Source organism: Magallana gigas, chromosome 6 (genome assembly GCF_963853765.1).
Source record: "Magallana gigas chromosome 6, xbMagGiga1.1, whole genome shotgun sequence".
Lineage (NCBI taxonomy): Eukaryota > Metazoa > Mollusca > Bivalvia > Ostreida > Ostreidae > Magallana > Magallana gigas.
The window spans coordinates 24,519,378-24,546,925 of NC_088858.1; the positions used below are offsets into that span (position 1 = coordinate 24,519,378).

General features: G+C 34.4%; 1 protein-coding gene across 1 annotated transcript; it reads right to left on the minus strand.

Annotated features, from left to right (window-relative positions):
* Nucleotides 1–1,056: 1,056 nt before the first annotated feature.
* LOC105329517 (follicle-stimulating hormone receptor) lies at nucleotides 1,057–26,946 on the minus strand. Its single transcript, XM_011430798.4, has 9 exons — nucleotides 25,763–26,946; nucleotides 13,903–13,974; nucleotides 13,485–13,568; nucleotides 5,205–5,279; nucleotides 4,891–4,974; nucleotides 4,481–4,552; nucleotides 4,030–4,098; nucleotides 3,872–3,946; nucleotides 1,057–3,522 (listed from the first exon to the last, which is right to left on the minus strand). Exons 1-9 carry the CDS (start codon nucleotides 25,951–25,953, stop codon nucleotides 1,296–1,298), a joined length of 2,949 nt encoding a protein of 982 aa, XP_011429100.3. The 5' UTR covers nucleotides 25,954–26,946; the 3' UTR covers nucleotides 1,057–1,295.
* Nucleotides 26,947–27,548: the final 602 nt, after the last annotated feature.

The window sequence follows — 27,548 nt, forward strand, 5'->3', positions numbered from 1 at the left end:
ATCATCGCAGAAAAAAAAGTCTTGTACATATAAAAACTGCGTTATCGTGTCAAGTCAAAACAATTCTGCAATGATCACTATTTTCATTGTCCGTATGAAACACCATCTTCCCCAAGTCAAGGGTTTCTGATCCGCTCCGATTTATATTGAGCGGAGCGGATCAGAAACCCTTGACTCGGAAAGATGATGAAACGCCAAAGAAAGCATCTTATTGTTTTTATTTACATCTAATTCTGAATCATTTAATCAATTATCTATGTATAAAAGTGAGTAAAGGTAAATGTAAACATAATTATAATGTCGATCAGACATTACATTGAAAAGACATTCTTTAAATTTTTTTTTGGTTTCCATGGTAACTACATTGTACCACGACTTGGACGTTAGGTCAGTTCGTGCAGGTCCGTGGAGCGCGTGCTTTCCATGTAGCTTTAGTGTCGATCGATCAAGAAGTAATTAACGAAAAGTCAACATCAAAAGTGCAAAAGGACATCAATGTAAAAATATTTTTTAAAAATAGCTAAACAATGTATTTGAAAGCAATCCGAAAATTTATATATGCGGGTTAGTGAAAATCGCGTAGTTTTCAATCTTGTCAATTTATTTATGAATTCCAATAGATTTTTTGAGGTATAGAGGGATATTTACTTGGTGGATTTACATGAATTTATATATGAACGTTTTATTTCTCAGACTTTACATTGGCACTGACTTCAGCCATCGAACACCAGAAAATGAAAATAACGAAAGGGTAAATATACTTTGTAAAAGAAGTGGACAGACATAAGATTTAAGCACAATACTCTATATGTTTTCCCATCTGTCTATAAAGAATTTGGTTATTAATAGACTTTTGAGCATTGGTTACTCCCCTTTCAATGCAGAATTTAAAAAAGTATGCAACAGTTATTCGAGAAACAAAATGCAGTTTATTATAACGTCAAAATTAAACTTTTCATTTATATACATGTAACAATAATTTGTACAGTAGATAATACTTATATAAACCAAACCACAACAATTTACCTGTGTAATATTCATATCATCATTGGGATGCCCTTTGGCGCCTTAACATAATATGTGTAAATTAAAACCCATACCTGTATATAATGATAACTTACCAAGAAACCTTTATAAAAAGCCACAATACAACACGTAATCTGTACGAAATAACTTAAGTATAAACACCTCATTTTTATCCTATTTCAAGTGTTCACATGTAAGCAATAGGCGCGTATTTTTTTTTGATAAAGCGTTTAAATTGAACACCCTGGTAACTGTCGGGTATCCGCTCCTTAATTCAAAGTACTGTTTTCATCATATTGACTCAAAGTACTCCCTATCGAGGACTTTCGCGAATAATGGTCATCTAATTTTAAGCCCACGCTGGAAGAATTTCCAGCCACAAGAGATTTGTAGCAGTCTAAATACTTGGCGGTTTCTACGGACGCCTCATCACTAGAGCGTTCCTCTTGGAGGTCGCCATTACATGACACAACTTCCGGGTCAAGTGAATTAATCACGGGGTCACTGGAATTCAAATTCAAACTAAAATTATTACTATTGGTTTCTTGTGTAGTGTGGTATTTGTTTATATGGGAGATGTTAGAGTCTACCGATTCTGAGCACGACTGGTTTTGTAGACCAAATGTTGAACCCGTTTCTTCTTCTTTTAAACGAGATGTGTTATTATAGATATCGTAAAACTGTGTGGAATCTAGCTTTTTCTCAGTTTGATTCTCACTAGAAATTGAATTGGAAAACGAACGCTGCATCTTCCATAACATTCTCACACTTTTATCCTTTATTGGGGAAACGTGCTGAATTATGCTCAGTTCGTGAGTGTCTGGATCATGGGTGACGCCATTTTCTTTCGGGATGACGTCATTGGAATGTGCCACGCAGTTATTGGTCGGATGAATAACAGAATGTACAGCTAAACTGTTCTTTCTGGAATTTGTAAGAGTTTTAGAATGAGTAACAGTTCCTTTACATCGATTCGCCCTCTCCGTACACATTCCATATTTCGCCAACAACAATATGGTATCCTTACGAAATTGTTTCGTGATTATCACGTACAAATAAGGATTCGCACATGAGTTTAACGGATAAAAGAACACAAGAAGAATTTTGGAGTTGGACACGTCTATTAGGGGCCAGCCTGCCGCAGCGGTTATTCCGAAAAATGCGATTGGGGCCCAGCAAATGAAATTCGTGAAAATCAATGTGGCCATCCTCTTTGCAATTCTGGTGTCAGAACTCTGAGAAAGAGTGGAATCGTTTCCTCGAACACGGCAATACATGTTGATATAACACATGCAAATCACGATAAAAGCTAATCCATTCAACACTAACAGAGATATGACGTAAACAACGTCACCTGTTTTGGTGACGTCCATAGGTAAACACACGCTGACGTTGCCATAACCGTTTATACCGACCAGAGGCAGCAAAGCCATCACCACAGCGTACAACCACCCGACTGCCATGACCACGCATGACTGCCGAAGCTTAAGCCGCTTGGTCAGATGGATGGCGTGGCTGATGGCATACCATCGCTCCATCGTGATGACTGTGAGCGTAAAGACAGATAACTCTGATGAAAACACTGTTAAGAACCCCGCTGTCTGACACCCTCCTTCGTTCTGCCATGCTATGGCGAAGTTGAAATATTCACCAAGGCTGTGGATATCTATGGCTGCCAACAGCAATAGATATACACCCATTAAGAAGTCTGCAAACGCCAAGTTGCACATGAGGAACTTTGTAACCGTCATTTTCTTGCGATTCGACAGCAAGACAACAAGGACGATGATGTTGCCTATCAGAGTCGCCCACACCACCAGCCAAACGAATATTCGAAGCCATTCCGAGCCCATGACATCCTCGCACGGATTGAAAGCATCGGGGACAGGCGTGCACTCCACTTTCCGGTGCCTGAAAACCACTTCCCCACACAACACTTGTGACTGGTATCCAGTGGAGTTGGTCGGAATGGTAAACGTCACAAAACTCCCTCCTTGCGTTGGTCTGTCTATAGTGTTTTCGTCAACATTCGACGAGTTGACAATGTCTCCAAATCCGTTTCCTTTACCCATATCTAGACTAGGCGCCCATCTGTAGACGGACTCGTTCTTGAACAGAATGTCCTGACGTGTCAAATCATCAAAGATAGAATCTCGTTTGACTCTCCTATCCGCCATCTTCTTTTGCGGTTGGAACATTTCAAAGAGATCTGAAGGGGTGGTGGTTGTTGGAACTGTTGGGAGGGCGCTGGTTGTGGTTCTCGAACACTCCCTCTCCACTCGGCGCCGGAAATCTTCCCATTCAGTTGGGTACTGTTTTTCTGGATTTTTAAACGCACAGCAATGATGTGGATAAGTGAGTTCCGCTCGAATGAGTTTGTTAAATCGAACAACTGCTGGGAATGTTCGAAGAGTCTTCGTCTCTCGAATAACCAGTGTCTCGATGTTCGTTAAACCACTGGTTGGGAGATTCGTGATCGCTGTGTTCGAGAGGTCTCTGTGAAAAGAAAAATATAATGTATATAAATAGTATACAGCATATTAGACATATTCCGCAAATATATACCAGTAGAAGTATTTTCTAATTACCAATTTCTTCTGATAATACTATGATAGTGTGTCTGCGTGGCAGTGTCGAACTTAAATAATTTTTATTGATTTAATTCGTCATGAGATATTAAATTTTACTTCAAGAGGTGGAGACAAATCCCTCTTGAGCAAATTGTAACATAAGCAAACCAATAAGAAATATTGAATCATATACGAAAAAAAAAGATGTTAGATTAGACAGTTTTTAATTTTGTAAATTCATAAATACCACGTGTACTTAAATAGCTGCTACTTACAAGTACTTCAATCCATTGATTCCGGCAAAGGCGTTGTCCTCCAGTAGTTTGAGACGCGTGTTGTCCAGAAGATCTCTGTAAAATCAAAGTCCTGAGAGTATTAAAAGTCACAACCAAATGTTGCCTCCCAAACTCTTTTTTAAAAATAACTAACTTACAGTTTGTATATGTTTGCATTCTTAAAGGCGCCATTTCTGATGCTACCTAGATTGCTTCCTTTAAGACGTCTGAAAATCAATGACAGAATTTTACGATGGGTAATTCAAAACTAAATTTTAATGAAAGAATCTTTCTTTTCTAAAATCCAATCATAATGATATACACCAGTGGGAAAGGAAAATTAGAGTAAACGTTTTGTTATTACTGAAAAACAATTAAATTCATATATCTAATTATTCTTCATTATAAGAAGCTTATCTATTTGATGGCGTAAGGGATTTCATTACACACGTATAATGATCGATTGTGTCAGAAGAAATAAATTGACGGAAAAATAAAATCATACATAGGAATTAACCAGTAAATTTCTTTCAAGTAATTCTTCAAGGAACAGCAAAAAGAAAAAAGTCATCGATGAAACAGTTTTAATACTTAATCTATGAATCTTACAGCTCAAGTGTTTTTACTCCGGAAAAAGTGTCCTTCCGAATATCTGTAATATGGCTATTTTCCCTTATCACTCTGAAAAATAAGCACACGTAAAAATGTAAATATTTAAACTAAAAAAATAATATTTATTCATTTTGATATCAAGTATAGCTGCGGATATATTGGTTCACATTTTCACACGGAAATTTACTACACAAACTACCGGTCGCTAGGCGCTATCTATGTATCAATTCGATAAATTTAGCGTTTGCCGAAAAAGATTTAATTTAATTCCCCTGAACATCGAATGATTTTTCGGTTGGTTCAAGAAAATAATCTATTAATGGAACCTTTATTTGTTCTCTTGAGAGATGTTAGTCAGGATTAATTCCTTTTTATAGAAAGAGAAATCCGTGGTTATTTATACGTACATGCGTTCCATCCATCCGGAAGCGTAAAGAGTTGAAAATGCGCTGAAATCCGGGATGTCTGTGATCCCATTTCTAAACATGTCTCTGAAAAACAAAGATTTATTTTAAAAATGAATGAAACATTTAAAAAAAATTAAAATCAAAGCAATTTTGATTAAAATATCTTGAACACTGAGTTCAAAATTAACATTTTCTTATAAATTCAAGATTTTGCATTATTACAATTTATTTTAATTTCTGTTCCACATATACAATGTATGCATACAATAAAGTATTTGTAAACTATTTGTCTGAAAATTCACTTAGCGACGTACATAGTTTCCAAGGACTGGAACTGGGTGAAGACACCGCCGCCGATGTTACGAAGTTTTTCGCAGCCGCCGATTGTTCTGAAAAAATAAAATCAATTCACCATTAAACAATGTTCCGTCCTTTTTTTTCGAGAGTATGTAACAGATATGTAGAAGTTTTTGTTTTTAAGCTTGGTGATTTTTCTTTATTTCTAATTAAGATGGTTAGAGAGGTTGGTATTTTTTTTTGGGGGGGGGGGGGTTATCAGTGAGTTACAATGAAGTGTTATTGTAAAACTACATAAATTTAGTAATAGTCTTGCGCTGTTGATTAACTGATTGCAATTCATATTTTGCATGGTCCAATGACCATTGAAAATAATATTTTTTAAACACAATTCATATTTATTTCTTGAAAACTGAAGGAGTAATTATTCACGTTCTCAGATATTGCTTGTTAATTAGGTCGTGGTGTTTTGAATTTCATTCATTCCTGCTTGAAAAAAATAAACGATATTCCATGCTGAATATAATCTTATTTTGCAGCGGGATTTCCTGAAAATAATAAAAAAAAAACATTAATTTTGATCATTTTTGCAGACACTACTGTATGGGGACAATACGTGTTCGATAATGATAACATTCTCGATCAATATTGTTCTTTTAGAACAGCCTATCATTGCTATGTACATGTAATCACAAAACAAAACTATATACTAGTATCACATTGAGATTATTAATTTCATAATACTTGTATCATAATAATATTGTGTGCCGATTATTATTTGCTGATTCACTCACTGACTATATAATGTATGATTACACGGTTTCATATGAAACATACATTATATAGAGGCTAAACTTGCAAAATGCACGAGCATGCCTATAGTATAAAAAGAAAGAATAAACTGAAATGTTAGATGTGTTGATTAATCAAATATGATTATATATTGTCATGCACATAACGTCCAACGAACTTTCCCTGAACCTTTATTCCCATTATCCTGTAGATAATCAAAGGCCTGAAGGGCCATAATGGCTTACGGGTTTGATATGGATCGAGTATGATTCCCTCTATTTCTTACGGAAACTTTAGTTTATTTATAGCTCTATAGAAAGTAACTAACTACATGTAATTCATAGATCTATAGAAACTAACAGGACCGATATCAACATGCCCCATTTGTTGATTGGTCGACCCTTAGTGACCGAAATAGACATGATTGAAATCTAGACGCCTCTTTTATCAATTGGTTGAAACCACCATTGCTTTTAGGAAAATCATAGACTGCATGAAATAATTATGATGATGTGAGACTCAAACTCCAATATCCAATGACTGAAGTACATTAACTGTAAATTCATTCAACGATATAGGACACAAAAACACTAAAAACCAACATGCTCTCAAATATCAGTATACCTTGTATTCCTACGCACTATGAACTTGCGCGAGAGTTGGTGCACGGTGCGGCGTAACAGCGCAACAGCCAGTGCGAAATCATTGTGCGTAAAAATAATATAATCAAATGATGAAATGTACTGCATGTTATGTACTATTATTAATGAATTCTCGTAAAATCTACACCAACAAGTATTATTCCATTTTATTTGAATTTCATAAATGTATATTTATTCATATTTTTCTGGTTTTTTTTCTACTTTTTTAAGAGGCTGACCTTCACAAGCTTTTATAAGAAATATAGATTCACAAGGCAGTTATAACACCTTCTGTTTTATTTTTTTCCCTTTGTACAGAGATAAACTCTTTGGAGGGGGGGGGGGGGGGGGGGGCAAGAAACAGGCAGAACTAGCAATTACAGCAAACTTGTTTTGATACCAAATTTAATTAAAATTAATTACTGCACTATAACTTTGCAGTCAGTTTCTCTTCACATGACATGTGTACACAGTCAATTTCAGAGGCATACTATACCATGCTATACGATGTTTCTATGTTATAGTAATGTGACATCGCTTTCGTATATGACTTGCAATCAAGCTTAACTGTATATTGTTTTCTTATTTGAGTACATTTGGTCTTAAGTTTCCAATATTTTTACGACAAATAAACAGATCAATCATAGCACAACCAAGGTAACTCCATCGAGGGAACATTGTGCTATTTTTAGATCTTGGAAAATCCCCAACATTCGATAATGGCGGAGGTGTCGAAGAAGGCACATTATATTAAAACAAGTAGTAATTGCCCCTCAATTTATGCATTTATTACCGATTTATAATCCCAGTTTTAATATATCTCAATCATAAGTACAGTCCTTTAACCGTTAAACACTTTCCCCCTTGCTGAGATCGATGTCGATCGAAGTTAGCGACGCTCTCTGCGGGTGCAAACGTTTTTATGAAGATTGAACGAAATAACGACAACTTTACATTTACTTATCACTTTTAGGATCTGAAAGAATTGGGAAAAGATTTTTTGCTTATAATACATGTAAGTATGCATAGCGGAAAGCATGGCGGCACTGTGTGATGCATGGCGGGGGCCAGTATACCTCTATGCAAAAACGGCCTAGGGAAAACACTGCACTTAATATTCATTCGCGTTAGATTTCGAGTTTATTTAAATAAGGTCAATTCATATTGGTTACGATAACATAAGTAAAAATAACATATGGAAAATATAATCTTGCCTAAAGATATTTATTATGAACAACAAACAGTTAACTATGCAACATTCGAATAGAACTATTTTTTGTCGCGTATGTTCAGATAACTGAACTCTTTGCCGTAAAGATTATCCGGCAACTAGATGGCCGTAAGCCATAAAAAAGGCAATATAACTTGGCCAGAAAATGTACAAGAAGTGAGATGATATATCCCTATAGGTAATTTTTTAACCAAAAATTAATGCAAATTGGTAAATGACAAAGGTGATACTTGCTCGTTAATCAATGCATCTTTTGGACAACGCCTTTAAATGCATTGCATTGCCATATAAACAAACCAATGATGAGATTATGCCCCCAGATGCATTGCCTTCATGTTTTGATGAGCATATTACGATTTTTATGACAATGTTGGTTAGATTAAATCAGCTGTTAATATTAATATCTTCGAAGGAACTCTCGGGAGGGCCAACGTCTGTCAAAGTGAGTCGCTTTTGTTGATGAAGGAACTCTCAGTAAATAAGAGTTAATTTAGGTTTTCTTTGATTAATTTTGGCTCTTTTACACGCGACCAAGCGATGGATTCCGATCCCCAAAAAGGTGCATTTTATGGACAACGTTGCTTATGCTTTAAGCACAGAATGTATATTGTATATTGCGTAGTCTTCTGAAGGAACTCCGTTTACTTAAAGCTTGTCTAATTTTTTTTTCTTTAACAAACAATGAATTATGATATATTTTTAAGGAAAATCCTGATGATCCTTTAACCATAGACTTTCTATTTGATTGATTTTTCCATTTTGGTTTTTTTTTTTTCAATATCAAAACAAGAATCATAATTTTATAAATCCAAATTCAGTATAATATTTAAATAGTACACAGAGTGAATAATCTCCAATTCTATTTATCATATATACACAAACAGATAAGGGTCACTGAATACTAGTTTGTGGCATATCTTGGTCGGTAACCAAAATATCAAAATGTTTCACAAACTAAATGATTGTATATTTCATTTTACACCTGGAACTGTTTTTTATTCAATGCACGCAAATACATAATAGGAGTTGATTGCAATGTCCTTCACCCTGGTCGAAGAAAAGATGAAAAAGAAACCACGGCAAATGACCCTTAAGTTGCCAAGAAAAAAAAAAGGCCTTGCTCTCATGGGATGCTCAACAAAATTAATGTTAACATTGTCATATTTGCGTGTTGATGAAACATTAAGCTGGATATAAACGCCGAAATTAAGAATGACAATAAGAATTAAATTCGTTTGTGGTTTGTGGTTTTAAAATGCCTCTGTTATAACTGCTTCTGTTTCACTTCCAGTGTTTTTAAAAAAAATATGCCAATCAACATGCACAAATTAAGGATGTATGGGCCACCTCCATACTGTGTGGGGTGCTATGTCTTTCAAAACTCAACAATGCAAAATAACAGTAACTGTTTTTCTATCCCAAATCTTGAAGTTTAATAGCGTAACACAATGTCTTAATAGCATCAGCCACCGATCGGAAGGTCATAAGTTTGTAACCAAAATTTACATATATGAGAATTTTGAAAATGATTTTAATGGTCATCTATCGTGCAATTTGAAAATTTCAAAACGGTAATTGCATTTTGATTGTGATATACCTGTGTTCACATTACTATCACGTGCACTAAGTGTCTTATAACCATTACCCACTTGTTCCTAGCTGAAAAAGGTGAAACGTTTAATTATTCCAACTTGAATCTTTTTACCAATCTTTAATTTTATCAAAAAAAGGGGCTCTGTAAAGACTTGTTACAGAACAAACAAGAGAAAAAGTACTGCAGATATATGGTGGGTATTATGTAATCTTTTTCTCTGTGTAGGTAGTGATTTGTCAGCGAACGGGCGGTGGAATTTAATGAAGGCTTAAATTATTGATCCCAACCTTTCCCTTTTAATTTTTACCAATTTCCCCCCTCAACTAGCGCTGAGCTACAGCTCTCAAAGGAAGTCTTAGAATGTAGAAAACGTCTTCATCTCTCACATTATGGTTTGTGCCACTAAGAGTCCCTAACTTATGATAGCTTCTCCAATCATCGACTGATGTCATTCTCTCTCTCTATCATGAGACGTTGCCAATAACTTTTAGTTCATTAGCAAGTTTTAATGACCCCCCCCCCTAAAAAAAACCGAGAAAGTTGACAAAAATTGTCAGAAATTACAGGCCATTTATCATTGTTTTTCTGTGCGATTTTTTGGGGACAGATTGAGTCAGAAAATGACGGATAATCGGTTAGAGAAAAACACAAAGAAAAGGAAACCTTTGGATTTCCAGGCGAATATCGGTTTGGGAGTGTTCGAGAACAAACAACGTTGGTAAAATCAAACTTTGCATCTACTGATTGTGTATAATGGATTGATCTATTTTTTTTCTTCTCCGTAAAAACAATTTTCGACGTTATCAATCTATATAACTTTAAGTGTCGATGTCTGCATTTTCGAACCACAATATTATTTATTTTTATTTCTGAATATGATTCATTTTTATTTCTGCAGAAAAATAACTTTCAAAAACAAATATAGTCATAAAACTGTATCTGTAGTAATAAACCTATCAGGGCGTATGTCGCAAAAAAAGGGTAACAAGATTTCAGTACTACTAGGGAATTTGTGATGTGCTCCCAAATCAAATTATTGTATGTAAGTGAATTTCTATTTATTTCCAATATAAATTAATAAAACGAAGGTTAATAAAGACTCCTGGGAATACACACAAAAGAAAAAAAAGAATGCAGTCCGTTAAGGCCCAGCTTTGACCCATCTATCCCCGTCCCCGCGCACTGCGGGTTTTCGTTTAGAATCTGATCTAGTGACTTTTATTATCATTTTGATTCGAAAAATCAAAAGAATCTGCAATGTCCCGTTCTTTCTTCGCGACGTTAACTGGGCTCTCTTAATTCAATTACAAGATACCAAGCGGGTTAAAGCAGCTTTGCAGTAATATAATTGTGTTGAAATTCAATCATGTCCTCTCTCTGGAACTGAAATCTAGTTCACGGATTGTGGCAACTTTATTGCAAAATGTGCGGCCCGTGTCATGATTCTGATTTTGCGGTGTCATTTATAATAACATCTCAACGAGCGTATTGAATTAGTGGTAAAACGCTTCGTGTGTCATCATCATCAACTGAAATCGTCCATTTTGAGGCCATACTACATCTATTGAAGAACATGACAGCTAGTCAACGCGGAAGTATTAATTTCCCTTGTTTTACTTCATTAAACGCAAAGAGTCGAGGGTTTTTTTTTTTTATTTATGTAGAAACTGCCATGCTCTGTAAATGAATTATGGTTATAATATCAAAATCAAAAGTAGAACATTATTCAGTTTGCTTTCTCATGTTGAAAAAGCAGCTGTCTTACTTTAATTGAATCGGTGATTATAAAATGACATCTAGATGAGCAATAGTTGTAATATATGTTATGCTCCTTCAACGGCTAATGGGATCATTATTTTTCTTCTTCTTTTTTTTAAATATTTGTAGTAACAACGTTAACGTCGATCCTTTTACCAAAGGGAGCTGGCAAATGGCAGTTCATTTACTAGCGTTATATCATAAGAGCGTTCGATTGGTATCAATAATTTCATACTGCTTGATAAGCAGTGATATTTGCTGACTTAATAAAATAAATATAAGATTGACTTTGCATATAGCCTGAATTCAAAGTAAGTTGATATTTTTTGTATCGAATTCTGAGATTAATGTAAATGCTAACAAAAGCAACGAGTGCAAAAAAAAATAATAATAAAATCACCAAAAACTAACTGAAAGATAGCATGCCCTTTCTGAAAGAAAACAAAAACTCTACCAGTCTTATTGTTATTAATGGTCCTATGAATAACATTCATAACAAATATATCATAAAAAAGATAATAGATACCAAGACAACGCTGAATACAATTAATGGGAACGTATTTTTTCTCCGTGCAGCCCAGCATATATGGCCGATTTTCTTTGACTCAATTTTTTTCGGGTGATGAAATATTAACTTAATGCACTCAAGATGAATTAATTCAAAAAATGTATTGATTCAAAAGATTTCCGTTTCTGTTCCTCGTGACCGATTTGAGAGGATAAAATATCAAATGAATTCACGAGAAGTTGATTCAAAGGTTCGGTTTTTGAAAATTAATGAATGTATTAAATATCTTCGCATGGTGATAAGCAACTTTCGGAAAAAGGATAAAGACAATTTATGAGAAAAAAAAACAATATTTTTTTTCAATATTTTTATGATAAGGTTTGGCATGCAATAAAAAAAAGTGAAACGCCTATACTTGCTTTCAAGTGTATTCAAGTAAGACCTTTGCTTTTTCGGATTATTATTCGAACTTGACTGGTCATTTTAACCAGCATAAGCTGTTTGCTGTTAGCAAAGTCGTCTCAAATGTACAAAATATATGTGAAATAATTACACGTATACATTGTGCACCGTATGTACCGTCATCTTAGAACCATTTTAACAAGACCTTGGACTTTCGGTAGGATGTAGCTATCTATTTCTTGCGTCAAGTGTCAAGTGAAATATACACAGTTGTGAAGTTTTAGTTCAAAAGCCAGACAGATTGTGTCCATTTCAAAGAGCCATGGCTGCGTAGCCAGCGATGAAATAGACAGGCCTACGTTAAGCACATTGCAGTTTGACACAACCACTCAAAGTCCAAGCTCTTGTTAAAAGGGTTCTACAGACGGTCATGACAAAAGAATCAATTAAGTACATGTATAATAACATGTACATAGAATATGTTTTGTAATCGTAGATGATCATAAAAAAATTGTGAAGTACAGAAATAATTCAAGATAAATAAACTTTGGGTCAGTGTTTTGTTGTTATGGTGCGACTTCATTTGATTTATAATTTGCGGTTCAATATCCTGATTTATAATTAAGCTACCGAATTACCAGACAATATCCGATAAGTTCCATGTTACGAGGAAATCTGGAATTTAATTATTGATTACAGCATGGTTATTATTATAGTACCTTTCACTTCCTGATTTTACATTAACAGCAAACTTGTAGTAAATAAACTACCAGTCTTATTTATCCTTCGCCCACAAAACTGCTCATCGTGCAATGTAATTTGTTAATTTGCTTTTTTTTTTTTTACGAAACTTGTACTTCGTATCGTTAAACAAAGGGGCGAATTTACAAAGTATGTTTTTAATTTAGATTTCTCGTTGGGCTATGTAACTTACAGAATTGCCGGGATTTATTAGACCTATGTCCCGGTATATCGCATGTCAAGGACAAAAGTATAGAAACTTCACTGATTTAATTAAGTCCAATTAAAAGAGTTGTGGGAGAAATGATCAGGTTAAGTGCTTGTAAATACATTTGATTTAGATTATGATTTCTGATTGGACTGGGGTTTTTGAGGAAGCTGAAAGGATTGTGAAACTCCAACGGTGGAGTTTGTGACGCGCCGCGGTGTGCATCTATTTATTTAGCTACAAACAATTGTCCCTAAGCAGCAATGTACGTGCCTACACTATTGAATCATCTGTTGATCTTAAATTAGGATGAAAAAATCTGCGGAGTGATTGTTTAAGTGCGCATATTGCTTACTGAATTTATGAACACGAAGCGTGTATACCGAAGACTGAACGTGTCCTAAATCAATGACAACACTTACATCCCTTTTAGATGAGGTAATCCCTTGAACGCTCCCGGCTCTATGGACTCTAGTCTGCATGGAAGGTCACGGTCCGTAAAACTTCTGGTGAGAGTAAAAGACGAAAAAGTTAGTTTCGTATGAGAGAGAGAGAGAGAGAGAGAGAGAGAGAGAGAGAGAGAGAGAGAGAGAGAGAGAGAGAGAGAGAGAGAGAGAGAGAGAGAGAGAGAGAGAGAGATGCAGACGGACAGAGACAGACAGTATAAATTATAAAATACAATGAATTTCTAATATCAAAACTGATGATGATGATGATGATGATGATGATGATGATGATGATGATGATGATGATGATGATGATGATGACGATGATGACGGCGACGACGACAAAATGGAGGCGAAATTAATATAATGATTGTAGATTCAAAATGATACTTACAAGTAACGAACATCAGGATATTTCCTAAAAGAGTTCTTTGAAAGGACTTTGATGCTGGTCCCGATAAAAGATCTAAAGTATGAAACATTTCATCGAATGAATACGTTTTTACTATTCTAACTTTTACTAAGTAACATGTATCAAGTACTAGTATACACAATTATCCTGTCGACCCACAACGGTTTTACAGTTATATAGTGTTATATCGTTTTTTAATTTCCTATTTACCATTGTTGTCATTTCAACATATAAAGTACATGTATTACGATCTTTTATCAATGCATAAAATGTTGTATCTTAGTTTTTTTGCATGATTTAGATGATCTTAATTATTGTTTTTAATTTGTTTTGTTGATGTAAATCCTATCATTTAACAAGATATGAAATTGAAGGTTTTCTCCTAAAATGAGATTGAAACATTTTGCATTTTGAATTGCAACAACAAAACTGAAAAAAAAAATTACACATCCTGGTAAACCCGGTGTTTTAACGATAGTCTGAGATAAAGGAATTTGTATACAGGTACTTGGTACCGTATGTACCGATGGAAGAATGTACTCGTACAGTGAGTGTACGTACAAATTGACGCCGTCGACAAAATGAAAAAGACAACCTTTATACATGCATGCCGGATTTACATCAACCAAGTATGATTCCCTCTATTTCTTACGGAAACTTTTAGTTAATTACTGAAACCTCAAGCCCCCTTTATCGATTGGTCGAAACCCACAGCGACTGAAACTGCCAGGAAACTGACCGGACTGAAATCTACACGTCCCTTGTATCGATTGGTCAAAATCTACAGCGACATAAGAAAAATCACGAACTGCACGAAATAATCATGATGTCAGACTCAAATTCCCATAAAAGACGATTTAGCTGTTTTTGTTACTTTCTTTTGACAATCAATTTATTGATTTGTTAAAAGAAATATGTAAATATAAACAATTAAATGCTTTCATTGATGATTCTTGCGGGTTATGAAGATAGCGAACATTGCAGAAAAAATAAACGCGGGTTATGTATTTTTTACGCAATGTTGCCACCTTCATATCCCGCATGAATCTTCAAGTTAAATGTTTTTAAAAATATTTACCTCTGGAGATCTCCATTTAAAGGGGCATGGTCACGATTTTGGTCAAAAATTATTTTCCCGATTTTAATGTTTACAAAGCTTCAGTAAGGCATTTTTTAATAGGCAACCAAAATTTAAGTGTCATTCGTTGAGTTAGAAGCGAGTTACAGAGCTTGCAATTCTTTGCTATGTAAACAAAGCTTTTGTTTACATTTTGAACGTTGAAGTGAAAACTCCAGTGTTAGACCCAAAATGAATGTAATAAACGTTAAGATATGTTTATTTATGTTTAGATTGAATAATAAGATGGAAAAATCAGCTTAAAAAAGAACTTTTACCGGTATATTGAACAAAACAAAACAGGGCACGAGCCTTGTTAACATGACAGAGAATTGTGAGCCCTGTATCTTGCTTATAACTTCACTACTGACTCTCCAATTTCATTTAGTCAGTGGAAATGCATTTCTAAAGCATTGTAAATAATTAAAACAGAAAAATAGAATTTGACCAAAATCGTGACCATGCCCCTTTAAAGAGTGTAATATCGTGTAATGCTCAAATTTTTAATCCCAAATATTTGGATTTTTTCTTCACTAAATAATATTTTATAGCCAAAAATACTGTTTGTTAATGTTTAAGCTAGGCAGATCTTATGGTTAATTGCTGACCACCAAGAATATTATTCAGAAACAATAAATTTGGAAAGAGCGCCCTTAAATTAAGAAGCTCAATGTCGGATTGTAAACAAATTATCCGTTAGATCTAATATGATATATTTGGCCACCACAAACTATTATTTTGTAACAAAATTAAGGTTAAAATCAGACTGTTTTCCTACATTTTTTTTTTTACAGAGCTCTTCTCCTGAAGGAGATTATTATAGTACAAAAATGGACATCCAGCTCTCTTAACTGAGGAAAAATGAGCATCGGTTTGCGTGAAAAACTCTTTTAATGTCAAATGTTGGTGGATTTATGGGATTTTGCTAAATTTAGAGTTGTACGTAGAATGAACGCAATGTTGGTGCTGCTTTAAATCTAAAGACTTCCTGTTAAACGCGGCTTTATGAAGAACATAAAATTTGTGCGATCGTTTGTAATGTTATTTAATGTTACGATTTATAGCAAAAATATGTTGTTGAACATTTTCTTGTTTTTCTTGGAGTGTACTCGAAAGCCACAGATTCGGTGGGCTTTTTTTAAAACATTACCATTTTGTTTATCTTAGGAAATGAGCTAATAAAAAACCCAGTCCAAAACAGAAAAACCTAAATAAAAAACTTTTCATAAAACACTTAATTAATGAATTACTTAAACAACTATTTACTTTAATCCGCTGGTGATGGAACCATCCCTTATTCTATGTTGTTATCTATATTAATACTATAGCAATTCGACGGATATAACTATTAAGAAAGAAAATTGAATATATATATACAGACGTAATTGCCCAAGTAGGAGGATTAAGTAGCAGAATTCACTGAGCACTTAGCATGCAGGGAAACAGTTAAAAGAAACATGAATAGAACTTCTTTAATTTTACAGGAAATGAAGATATCATTCATTACTTAAATTGACTTGATACTCCATGTTAATATGCACTAGAAGTTTTTTGAATTAGCATTAATAGTTACTGCTCAAATTAAATTTTGGTCTTTGGCAAAATTTAGCCGATATTGGGAAAATATGTCTGTCAGCCTACATGGCATGTGTTTTTTTTAAAAGATTATTTTAGGTCAACACTGCATCAGGAATGCTTATTCTGTTTTTAATTGGGCATTTAAAATCTCATATTATTTCTGATCTGGACATGACGTCACGTCACAATTCCTTGCAGACAATCAATACGAGACTTTTAATCAAACAACAAAAACTAGACTGTTATCGCGAAACAGTGAGGGTTAATAATAAACTTCTTGAAAAAAAAATAATTTTTGAACTCAAAAGATGATGTTGAAAATTATAGACATAGAACTCCTAAAGAATTATTTTTTTTGAAAAAATGACCGTTAAAGACCTCTTAGCGAAGAAATGATCGCCGCAGTTTTTGTACAGACAAAGACTTCAAGCCTCTCTCCGGCACCAGTAAAGTCTTGATTACGTCAAAGAAATGTGTTCGGACATGACGTATGAAGTTCAAACAACAACCCAATGTATCAATGGTTGTTTACAAAATACATAAGTCCGGCCGTACGAAAACGTTGCTTTCCTAAAATTTATCAATTTTTAAATGTCAAAAAATGTCGCACTGTCTGAAAATTCACAACAAGACTTTTTACAAGTCTATCCTTTTCCTTTTGTGTTTATATTTCTGTTAACTGCGTGTAACAAAATTAAGATCCATAGAGGTAATGATATAAAAGAGAGATACAAAATATTTGAAAACAAAGCCGAGCTAGAAAGCTTTTGGAATGATGAAAATATTATCAAAAGATCTAAATTTCCACGGAAAAAGATCCTACGACGCAATGACAATATCAGTGCTTTCTATTTAAGCTCGATATCTCTGAAAATAGTTTTTTTTTTTGGTGAATGGATGGAAAAACTGCAACTAGAAATGTGGCAACTTGATTAAATCAAGAACCGCAATTCTTTTGAACACCCCTTATAGTAACACAAAACCATTGGCAATATAAAACACGTGACTATATTGAATTTAATGGAAAAACTTTGTCCCAAATCGCAAAAATAGAATATTTCCGTTTGCGTTTACCCTACATCAAAACTACATTAAATTTTGTAGCAATTTCATCTGGGTTTTTTTTTTTTTTGGTTAAAAAAAATAACCAAAAGATTTATCAATAAAACTTCATACAATATTATTTTGAGATATGTGTATCTTCATCCCTTGAAAGACAGAAATTCGTCATCATTAATTTTTGTGAAATATGTAGTTTTTACGGATTCACTCACTTATCCACTGATAAAATTTGTCTGGCATATTGAGACGGAAATATCTGGCATATGACATTTTTTTTATTTCAATGAAGTGATAGCATGCAAGAAAATCTCAGTAAGCGACAACTGTTCCCAAATCAATTTGGTTCGATCCCGGTTCCAATGTTTGTTATTGAATACATTTAAACCAGTCATTCGTGGGAAGTTACGTAAGAATATTATAAATTTGCATAAAAGTAGTTTGATATGCTTTTAAAATGCTGTGGTCAATTATCTTTTATCCGATTGTTATCATAAACTGGTGCTCTATGTTAAAACCCTGACGCCGAGAAACTTGTAGCGCAAGTAGATAATCTCAGACCAAAGCCTATATTGACTGGGAAACATGCTAAAAAATATATAATGCTTCATTTCTAGCTTTTTCGTCAATACATACGTGTGCAATGCATGTAGAATTGTAATTGTTCTTGTGATGTGTGTCTATGATAAATATTGTACTAATACATGTACAATTACTATAGTAATTGCAGTTTCAAGGGTGAATGAAGAGGTTACAAAACGCAATAAGCAGAGAGGAGCACACCCAAAATCTAGGTATACGAGGACGTGCGTTTGGTTATCAGAAACCGTTAACTTGTATGAGTACTAGTATATAAATAGTGCCTGTTTGGGAGGGTAACAGTTGAAATTGACAACCCGAGAAAACCATTGTCAACCGACGCGAAGCGGAGGTTGACAATGGTTTTCGAGGGGTGTCAATTTCAACTGTTATCCTCCCAAACAGGCACTATTTATTTTGTTATACTGAATGTCTTAATTTTTAAGAAAATTTTACTGCTTTTATATAGGAATAACGTGAATTCTACAGCGAACCGTACGCGCATAATTTTCGCGCATGTAACATTTTTTAATGTTACCCGTTGCTAAGTGCGTTGCTAACGCTGAGGGTAATAGAAAATATTATTAACTGCGTCTTAACCAATCAGATTTCAGTATTTAACATGAAAGTATAACAATATATCATAGTAGGAATTTTGGTCCTAATTTTGCGCCTTTCTTGTCAAATCATATCCCTTATTTACAAAGGCTTCAGAAGTCTCGAGCTATACTCACTTTTTCCTCATTATATTCCCCTTAATACCTTGACTCCTTTAGATTATTTATAAAAAAAAAAAAGCGATGAAATATTGATACGAAACGCAAATCTCTGATTAACAGTGAAAGCAATTCAATCTAATTCCGGCATTACCTGACACTTTGTATACACTGCGACCAACGCCCGAGTTTCTAATTTAGAGAGCCTGATTGCTTACAAAATTTACTGCATTAATAATCATTGGCAAAGCCAAAAAGTTCTGTTAGATTATAATTTAATTAAATTCCATAAGATAAAAAGTTAAAAAAAAATTATCAAACCTCTACTAAACTTTGTTCGAAAGTATATATAAGATGGTTTCGACCATCTGTAGCCTCGTGAGAGGCCAAAATTCCCCTGCACTAATAGTATTTCTTTTGCTGTATCCAATCAAAGAATCCTTTGTATTGGCCATCAATCGCCCAAAGAATAAACAGGTTTCATTATATGAATGACAAGCTTGTTACAGTAATTCATTAAAATGACTGTAACATCACATCCGGTGAAACCAAAGAACAGAATATACTGTATACACCGCTGGTCATGTTCGAAACTACGACCAAAACCAGTGACATATTCTCAGATCAAAGAAGCCTTTGGCACACAATTAAACACCATTTTCCCGTTGATATATCAAACAAAATTGAACAGACACTTATTTTTCTTCTTTAAAAACACTTAATTGTATACTCCTATTTCCTAACTGCAATGAAAATAATCAGAAATTAAAACCATATGCATTCGCGAAAATCGCTCTATGAGGGAAAATGCGATATACATGTAAATGCTTTGTCATTGCAAAAAATACCTTTAGGACAGGTAATTTTATTCATATTGTATACTGATCTCAACAATGCTAAATATAGATATACTAAGAATGCAAGCAGGAGAAATGATTGAAATATCCCAGGGAATGGGTTCATCTGGCAAGATCATCAAATCCAACTTCGTCAAATATCACATGTCGTTAAGCATATGGAGGATGCCAGTATTTTTGTTTGGTTTATTGAATAACGGTTGGGTTTCTAGGAAAAACAGAATCCAATTGTAGTTTATCAATCATGTCATTTTTCATTATCCGCGCAGTGACGCAATCGGCCCATAGTTGTTTAGCTAAAAAAAAATAGCATCTGATAATTCAGTAATTTTCTCATTTATTCAGATTATGTTTTCTTAACTTTTCATGCCATCCTTCATTTTGTAATAATAAAAAGAGCAAGTTTCAAACAATGCATATCAACTTTTGTCAGTGTTAATATGAATCAATAACTTTTACAATATCATTTCCTCTGAAGAAATAAAAATCGGGGTACGTTTTTTTTTTAAACTAAATTTTAACGAGAAAGATTTTATGATGCTGAAAAAATTTAGATACTCATGTACTTTTATGATATGTTCAAAATTGATTTTTCAATGCACAATAAACCCCATCGACTTATCGCCATATCTATTGGTATTCGGTGCTCTAATATACCTCCAATTTGTTTTTAAAATCAATGTTCTAAATCTCTATCAGCTTAAAATTGCTGAGTCGTCAACAGGAAGTCAAAATTAATATTTTGTAAATTTGGTAGATCATTCAAACCTGCATAGTTTTAATGCAAAAATATAATGGAATCATTAAATTTCCTTATTAAATTTTCGTACATAATTATTTTTTTCACAGGCTCATGAGAATGTAATTTGTTAGAAAATACTCTAAGTCAATCGTAAGTGGCGACTCGGCCATTTCCGTAACCACAAATATTAGTTACGGAAAAGGGCAAGCGTGAGCCACCACCAATTCTCATTCTTCAACAGTGTGCGGTTTTTAGTCATTACTTTTTTGGGTTTTTTTCTGCTATTTTCGTTATTATTTTTTATCGCAAAAATAAAAACGCAGAAATAATGACTATCGAAAATCTAAAAAAAAAATAAATAAAGATTTACTTCATTTGCACAAAATTTGCGACACACAAATAAAAATTGAACAAATGGAATTACCGCACATTTATCATGTTTGCTCTAATTCATTCTTATCCTTTTTTCCCCTTAAATAAAAAAACAAAAAAACCTTTTAATCATCCACATTAAACCCCGATTCCTTAGATTTCTATCTGTATCACATATATTGTGATGAAAAAACGTGATGCCAAGAACATTTCTTTGCAGTTTATTCATAGCGCGCCATTAAAAGAAAAACCCGTACCGATGTAATTATTCTAATGTAAACTCTGATCATGAAGACAATTTGGGGGACAAAAGCATAAAACGTCGAAATGGACAAATTAACGTAAACAGGAGATTCTCTTGAAGCCATTTTTATTTCCAGTGTTTGTGTGTGCAGCCCGATCTCGCGCATTAAGGCTACCAGAATAGATGGAAGGAAAAGTATGTGACATTTGGGCGCAGATTATTCTCATCCTAATGGAACAGTTAAGATAAATTTGTTCAGATTATCCAACTATAATTGCAAGCAATTTGAACATTGTACAGTTCCCCCACCAGCTGGATACTGTATGGTCTGTCTGTCTGTCTGTCTCTGTCTCTCTCTCTCCAAATCCCCTACAGTTACGCTGATGATGCGATTTTTGCCTTTTTTACATGCAGATTTTGTTTACAGGTCAAAGGTCGGCTGACTCTGTTATCAAGGTAGAGTTCAGGGGTTAACGGTCTTTATATACAAGGGCAAAAGGTTAAGTCTGTCTTCAACTACCCAGAAAAAGGTTACAGAGCTAACTGTATATCACGTGAAATACCCGTGCAAAGAGCTTCACGTGATTTTCACGTAAAGCTTCGTGTGAAATTTTCGTTTATTTCATGGGAAAATTTACATGAGGCACAATTGCTTGTGGACAATATATATCTCGCACTCAGTTTTAATTTTAGTTCGTAAATTGAAAAGACAGAGAGTGAAGAAGTAAAGGCATGTCTCTGCAATCAAAATGTAAAGAGTCGAAATTCAAAGGTGAAAAAAATACCAAATGCATATTATTGATCTGGATAACGTTCCAATTATGGCATGCACAAATGCATAGTGTCCTCCTTTACAGTTACTAATAACTATTTATGCCATTTCACGCGTTTTGTTAAAAGATGATCTGTTATTTGCCTATCACGCGATGCCTTCGTGATCTATTTGATTGGTTCCCATTAGTTGGTCACCCTCTCCATCATCATACATCATCATGAATGTCTCACTCTCGATCTTCAACAACGAAACGACATCTCGTAGACGAGAAACTGCGAGACGCTATTGATATATATACCATAAGTGCTCCAAATTTACATAATAAAGTTTTTCGTTTTTTACTTTGACGAGTTTGACTAAGAAATGAATAGTTAAACGATGATAATATAGCATTTCATCATTGTTTTTGGTAGAGAGATGGGGGATATAGAAGCGGAAACCAGAAACCTTTTAAAGCGATGTTCCGCAATAATCTCGATGGCCCTTACGTGTCTTTTAAGGTTGCACCATAAAGTAATGCAGACGATGATGATGACGAGAGCTGTTATATTGTTATATAGAGTGATCAAATAGAAGGGGGAAACGAGGACGCCATACTAATTCTTCTGAAACGCTTTTAGAGTACCAGCATAAAAGCCGTCAGGGGACACAAAGAAAAAACGAACGAGATTGTCAAGTCTAAAGTAAATTAAAGTTTGGCACATAATTTCTGGTCCAATCTCGGCTGACCTGATAGTTTACGACAAACAAAAGATAAAAACGCCATTATGTACTCAGAGAAGTCCAGACAGAATATAAATGGTATAAACAAAAGGGTTTTTTACTTCAAATAGCGTTTAACAACCTTGTCAAATTTTGTTTGTTTCTTTGTTTGTTTGTTTCTTACCACTTTGCATCTCTTTTCAAATAATATTAGTTCCGTCGTTTCATTTTTATCAACAATCAGGCACGTAGCATCAGGGGGGGCCAGGCCCCCCCACTTTTTCTCGCAGCAACGGATTTTTCAAAATTTACATATAAAAAAATGAATTATAATGGAGTTGGCCCCCCCACTTTTTTGGAAGTTAGTAAGAAATTGATATGAAAATTAGGAAATGAGTAGTCAAATTGAAGGTACGCCCCCCCCCCCCCCCCCTCCACGGATTAGGAATTTCATGATTTGGAGAGAAAAAAATTTTGGTAGGGAAGAATTTTTTTTGGGAAGTATAGTTGATCCCCCCCCCCCCCCACGGATTAGGATTTTGAAGATTTTTGGAAACTTTAAATTTCCCTTATTATTTGGGTTTTTTTTTTGCTTGTCAAGATTTTTTGGATGGGTCTGGCCCCCCCACTTTCAAAAACGATGCTACGTGCCTGACAATTACATATATGCATGGACTTACTATTAAAACTTTTTTTTTTCAATGTGCAACAGAACTAACTTTTACCATATATGGAAAAAAAAATCTTTCTAAAATGAACATTGTTACTTCAATTTACTTTTTTTGCTTGGATCGAAAACATTAGAGAAAACCGTTTTGCTCTTTGTAGGTTCGGAAAAATATGAGGTAATAGCAATACGTTTGTGGAAAATTAAAATTGTACTTGTTGGAAAACAAAAACTATTTGGTTTTTTTTTTAAATTAAAATCTGAATTAAGAAGTTAAAATGCAGTTATAAGAGTTCATAATGCTACTGTAACATGACGCACATATGCATTCGAAATAACCCTCTTAAAAACAAGCAATGTAATTTGGTCAAGACATGCTAAAGAATGAAATATTTCTAAAGGAATTTATTTTTAGAAAATTCCTTAATCTTTTCGCAAACATGTTCCTTGACAACCGTGACACTAGATCGTTTTTTGTTGGTTTAAAAGATAAAGAAATAAATTGAATTCTAATACCTTAATACCTTAATTTTATTTTTTATGAGAACTGTTTTATAAAATACCAAAAAGGGTTATTGCAACTGCACACTTTTTGGTAAATCTCTCTCTCTCTCTCTCTCTCTCTCTCTCTCTCTCTCTCTCTCTCTCTCTCTCTCTCTCTTTGGGTTCACACGCTAACGTGTAGTTTTCGTTGTACGAATAAAAGCTGTTACAATTCATTTTGTAACTTGTTGCGTCTTTCTGTAACAGAAATGATATTACAAATAAATTCATTACTTTTGATCGACTTTTTTTTCTCTGAAGCGTCATTGGTGTAAGTTTATCCAGTACAATAGGCAACGTTTCCTAAACGTTAAACTTCTGTGTATATATTTAGCATGTCAACAACCATACAAAGATAAAAGGTCTCCAACAAAATTTAAAAGTCAAGGGTTATCAGCAAGTAAAATATTTTTGACATGTTGTTTCTCGGCAGAAAACTGTTCATTTTTGATATCTAAAAAAAAGGCCTGCCTCTCAATGACATGAATAAATATATACAACACTTATGAACCATTTTCTATCTGGGCAATATCAAAGTATATTTAGTAAAGTAATATTTATAAATTAGGAAGTTGTAGTTACACGTATCTTACTACTTTTATGTATATGTGTAGTTTATAAACACACATGAGTTTTTCATCGAAATTTTTTCGATGACGAAAAAAAAATTCTTTTGACGTTGCAAAAATCATCATAAACAATAATTTAGCTCTTGGTCAAAAAGTGGGTTCATTAAGGAAACAGGTCGGCAGCCATACGGTAAATTTTGAATTCACTAGGAGGCAGTAAATTCAAAATTGATAAGATGACACCTTTTTACAGTGTTTGGTTGCCCGCATTCAACTTTAAGTAGCATACTGGTTTCCCCGCATTACGACCTAATAAAGTTGTTACATTAAAGTTGTTAGATTTAAATTCTAAAATCGAAGATTTCTACACTCGTTAGTTTTAGAAATTTTTAGTTTTAACTCTTAATGTAACACGATTATTTCGCTCAAAACGTGTGTTTCGCAATTCGATTGTTCGAGTAGAACGTATTTTGTACATGGCAAATTATGTTTTGAATCGCATTGCAACTGCGTTTATCATGATGTAACATTCCATTGCAAGGTTACGCCAAAAAAAATTATTTTTAGGCATATGAATAAAACACTACCTAAAAATTATTAATAAAATTACGATTTTCAATGCTATTTTTTTTGGGGGGGGGGGGGGGGGGGAATAGGGAAATTAACATTGCAAAATAATTCATGCTCTTTTTATTTACTACGTGTATGTTAATTCAGAGCTTTGCCTTAAAAATACAATAATTTGAAAAGTCACTTGGTGAAGTCTGCAATTTCTTTACATAACGAGTCCCCCCGGTGATCGGACATTGTTTTTGGTGACCAGGACACCTGTCGGTATCAAACTATATATATATCGGGACGTCGTATCGATAGGACCACTTGAAATCCCTTCACAACACACACTTAATGGAAAGGTAATTATGTGCAAAGATGACAAATTATACCCCAAAAAATCCTGAAATCACAACAACAGCGCAATGTATCCATGTATAACTATGTGAAAGCAAGTTGTTTCAGATTTTGTAACCCGTCAAAAAAGCATGTCCTACATTTGGCAGTGTGGTAGAGACATGCTGTCACCGTTTAGTATTAGTTTTTTGTGGTTTTTTTTTTCCATTTGTAATTTTTTTCTTAATGTTGTAAAGAATACGAGCAGAGGCATCCAAAAATCTATTTTTGATGGCAAAGAGTCGGGATCGCAATTTGCGCCGATTAATTGAATTGTTTAGTTTGTAATCAAACATCTCGACCACATGGCGAGAATGAGAATTTAGGAAAAAAAATATCTTTCAGTTATCATATGTACACGTTCATATACTTACAATGATGTCAAATTTGCCGGTAGATGTTCGGGTATGGTTTGTAAAGATGAGTTTTCACAAACAACCCTCGTACCGTCACAGAGGCAACGCTCCCCGCAGTCTGAAAACTCGCCAACTACTGCTGCACAACACAAAGCTAAAACTGTATATAACAGAAAGAAGCACCGAAAATACACTTTCCATATCTCCATGATATTTAAACATGAAGGCTAAGTCGACAATACCGATGATTCTAATTGTTCGGCGAATAATAAATCGGAGCAGAAAATGAAGAAATGGCGTTAAAATCTCATCACGTCGACGGATCGTTTGTTGTAATTACAATCTGGTAGAAGAGAGATCATATTATAGATTCACCCCTTTAAATTGTTTGTATGCAAATTACTTCTGAAACAGTGGAAGGAATCCGTTGCGTTTGCATATCTTAATTGGAAATGATAGTCTCCGATGCTTCGACACTATATGGAGAGCGGCGTTGAGTTAGAGCGCGGAAAGATTAAACGTATACGCTCTCGGTCCGATAGCATTGCAAGATACTCCAAAACGTCACTTCGCCTGTTGATATGGGACGGACCAATTCTCTTCTGTGTTTGTTTTGACTCTGATGGAAGAAAAACAAAGAGTCTGGCCTATGTCACTGCAAAAATGTTCCTTCACATTCTATCATGCAAATAAAGTTGTCCACACACACAAATTATTTATAAAATCCGTAATGCTACTGACATTACTGTAGAAGTTAAAGGACAAGACCCGAGGATGTCCTAAGTTTGTCAAGTGTGGTGGTTACGTTGGAAACTGCAATGACTTGGTCTATGAATTCAGAGGACCACGGGGGACAGAGCCATTTATCAGTCTCTCTTTTCTTTCTATCCAACGATCATACGAACACTTTCGCACTTGCCTTGCTCCCGGATTTCAGTATCTGATTTAGAACGCAACGGGAGGCGAAAACAAAATTGACCCCACGTCGTTCAATTTTTCTCAAATTATCAAAAAGAACAGCCCCTAATCAGCTGGCTAGTACACAGTCTTTTGATTTTGCAGCGAAAAGACGTTTCATTTATCACCGAAGACAAACACAATCCCTCGATAACAGATTGAATGGCTCAGGTTTTGGTAAATACCGATTTACCAATCAAATTTCCCTATAAGAACAAAAGTACAGCACTAACTCGCATTAATCCGTGCGCAAATATTCATGTATCTCTGCCTTATGATTAAAGCATAAAAATGCTAAAATCAATCGAATAACCGTCTTCCTAAAAAGCGATGTACTGTCAGCATAAACTTGTCAGGGCTCTCTGAACAGCAATAAACTGATAGCATGCTCACTGCTTATTTGTTGTTTTTATTATCATTTCCACCAGCAACCCTCCAAAAAAAATTGTCCAAAATTCTTTTACTTTTTAAAATACCCCCCCCCCCCCAAAAAAAAAATCATAATTAAGGTGGAATAGCACACCTTGAGAAAACGTCACTCAAATTAACAGGAATTTTTTTGATAATGAAAGATATAATGATAAATAAACTGTATATATGTCAAATAAGCGAAAAATTTGCAGTTTGGGGATGAAAAATGAATATCTATAATAATTATTTCAATAAGTAACAACAAAAGCCCCTGCGGGATTCGAACTCGGGATGTACGGTTCACAAGTCCGACACTTTATCCACTCGACTGTGGGGTAAGTTACAAATTTCTGGCTACAAAATCCTTTTAATAAAACGAAATGTCGTTTCGATAAGCGGTCAGCCCTTTTGTGATGATGTGTTAATCCACCTTAAT

Coding starts and splice junctions, on each gene's coding strand:
- LOC105329517 (XM_011430798.4), bottom strand. CDS start 25,953: ATGGAGATATGGAAAGTGTATTTTCGGTGCTTCTTTCTGTTATATACA. Junction 5,280..13,484: donor TTACCTCATCTAAAAGGGAT/GTAAGTGTTGTC, acceptor TTATTTTTTCAG/AACAATCGGCGGCTGCGAAA. Junction 3,947..4,029: donor AATGCAAACATATACAAACT/GTAAGTTAGTTA, acceptor TTGATTTTACAG/AGATCTTCTGGACAACACGC.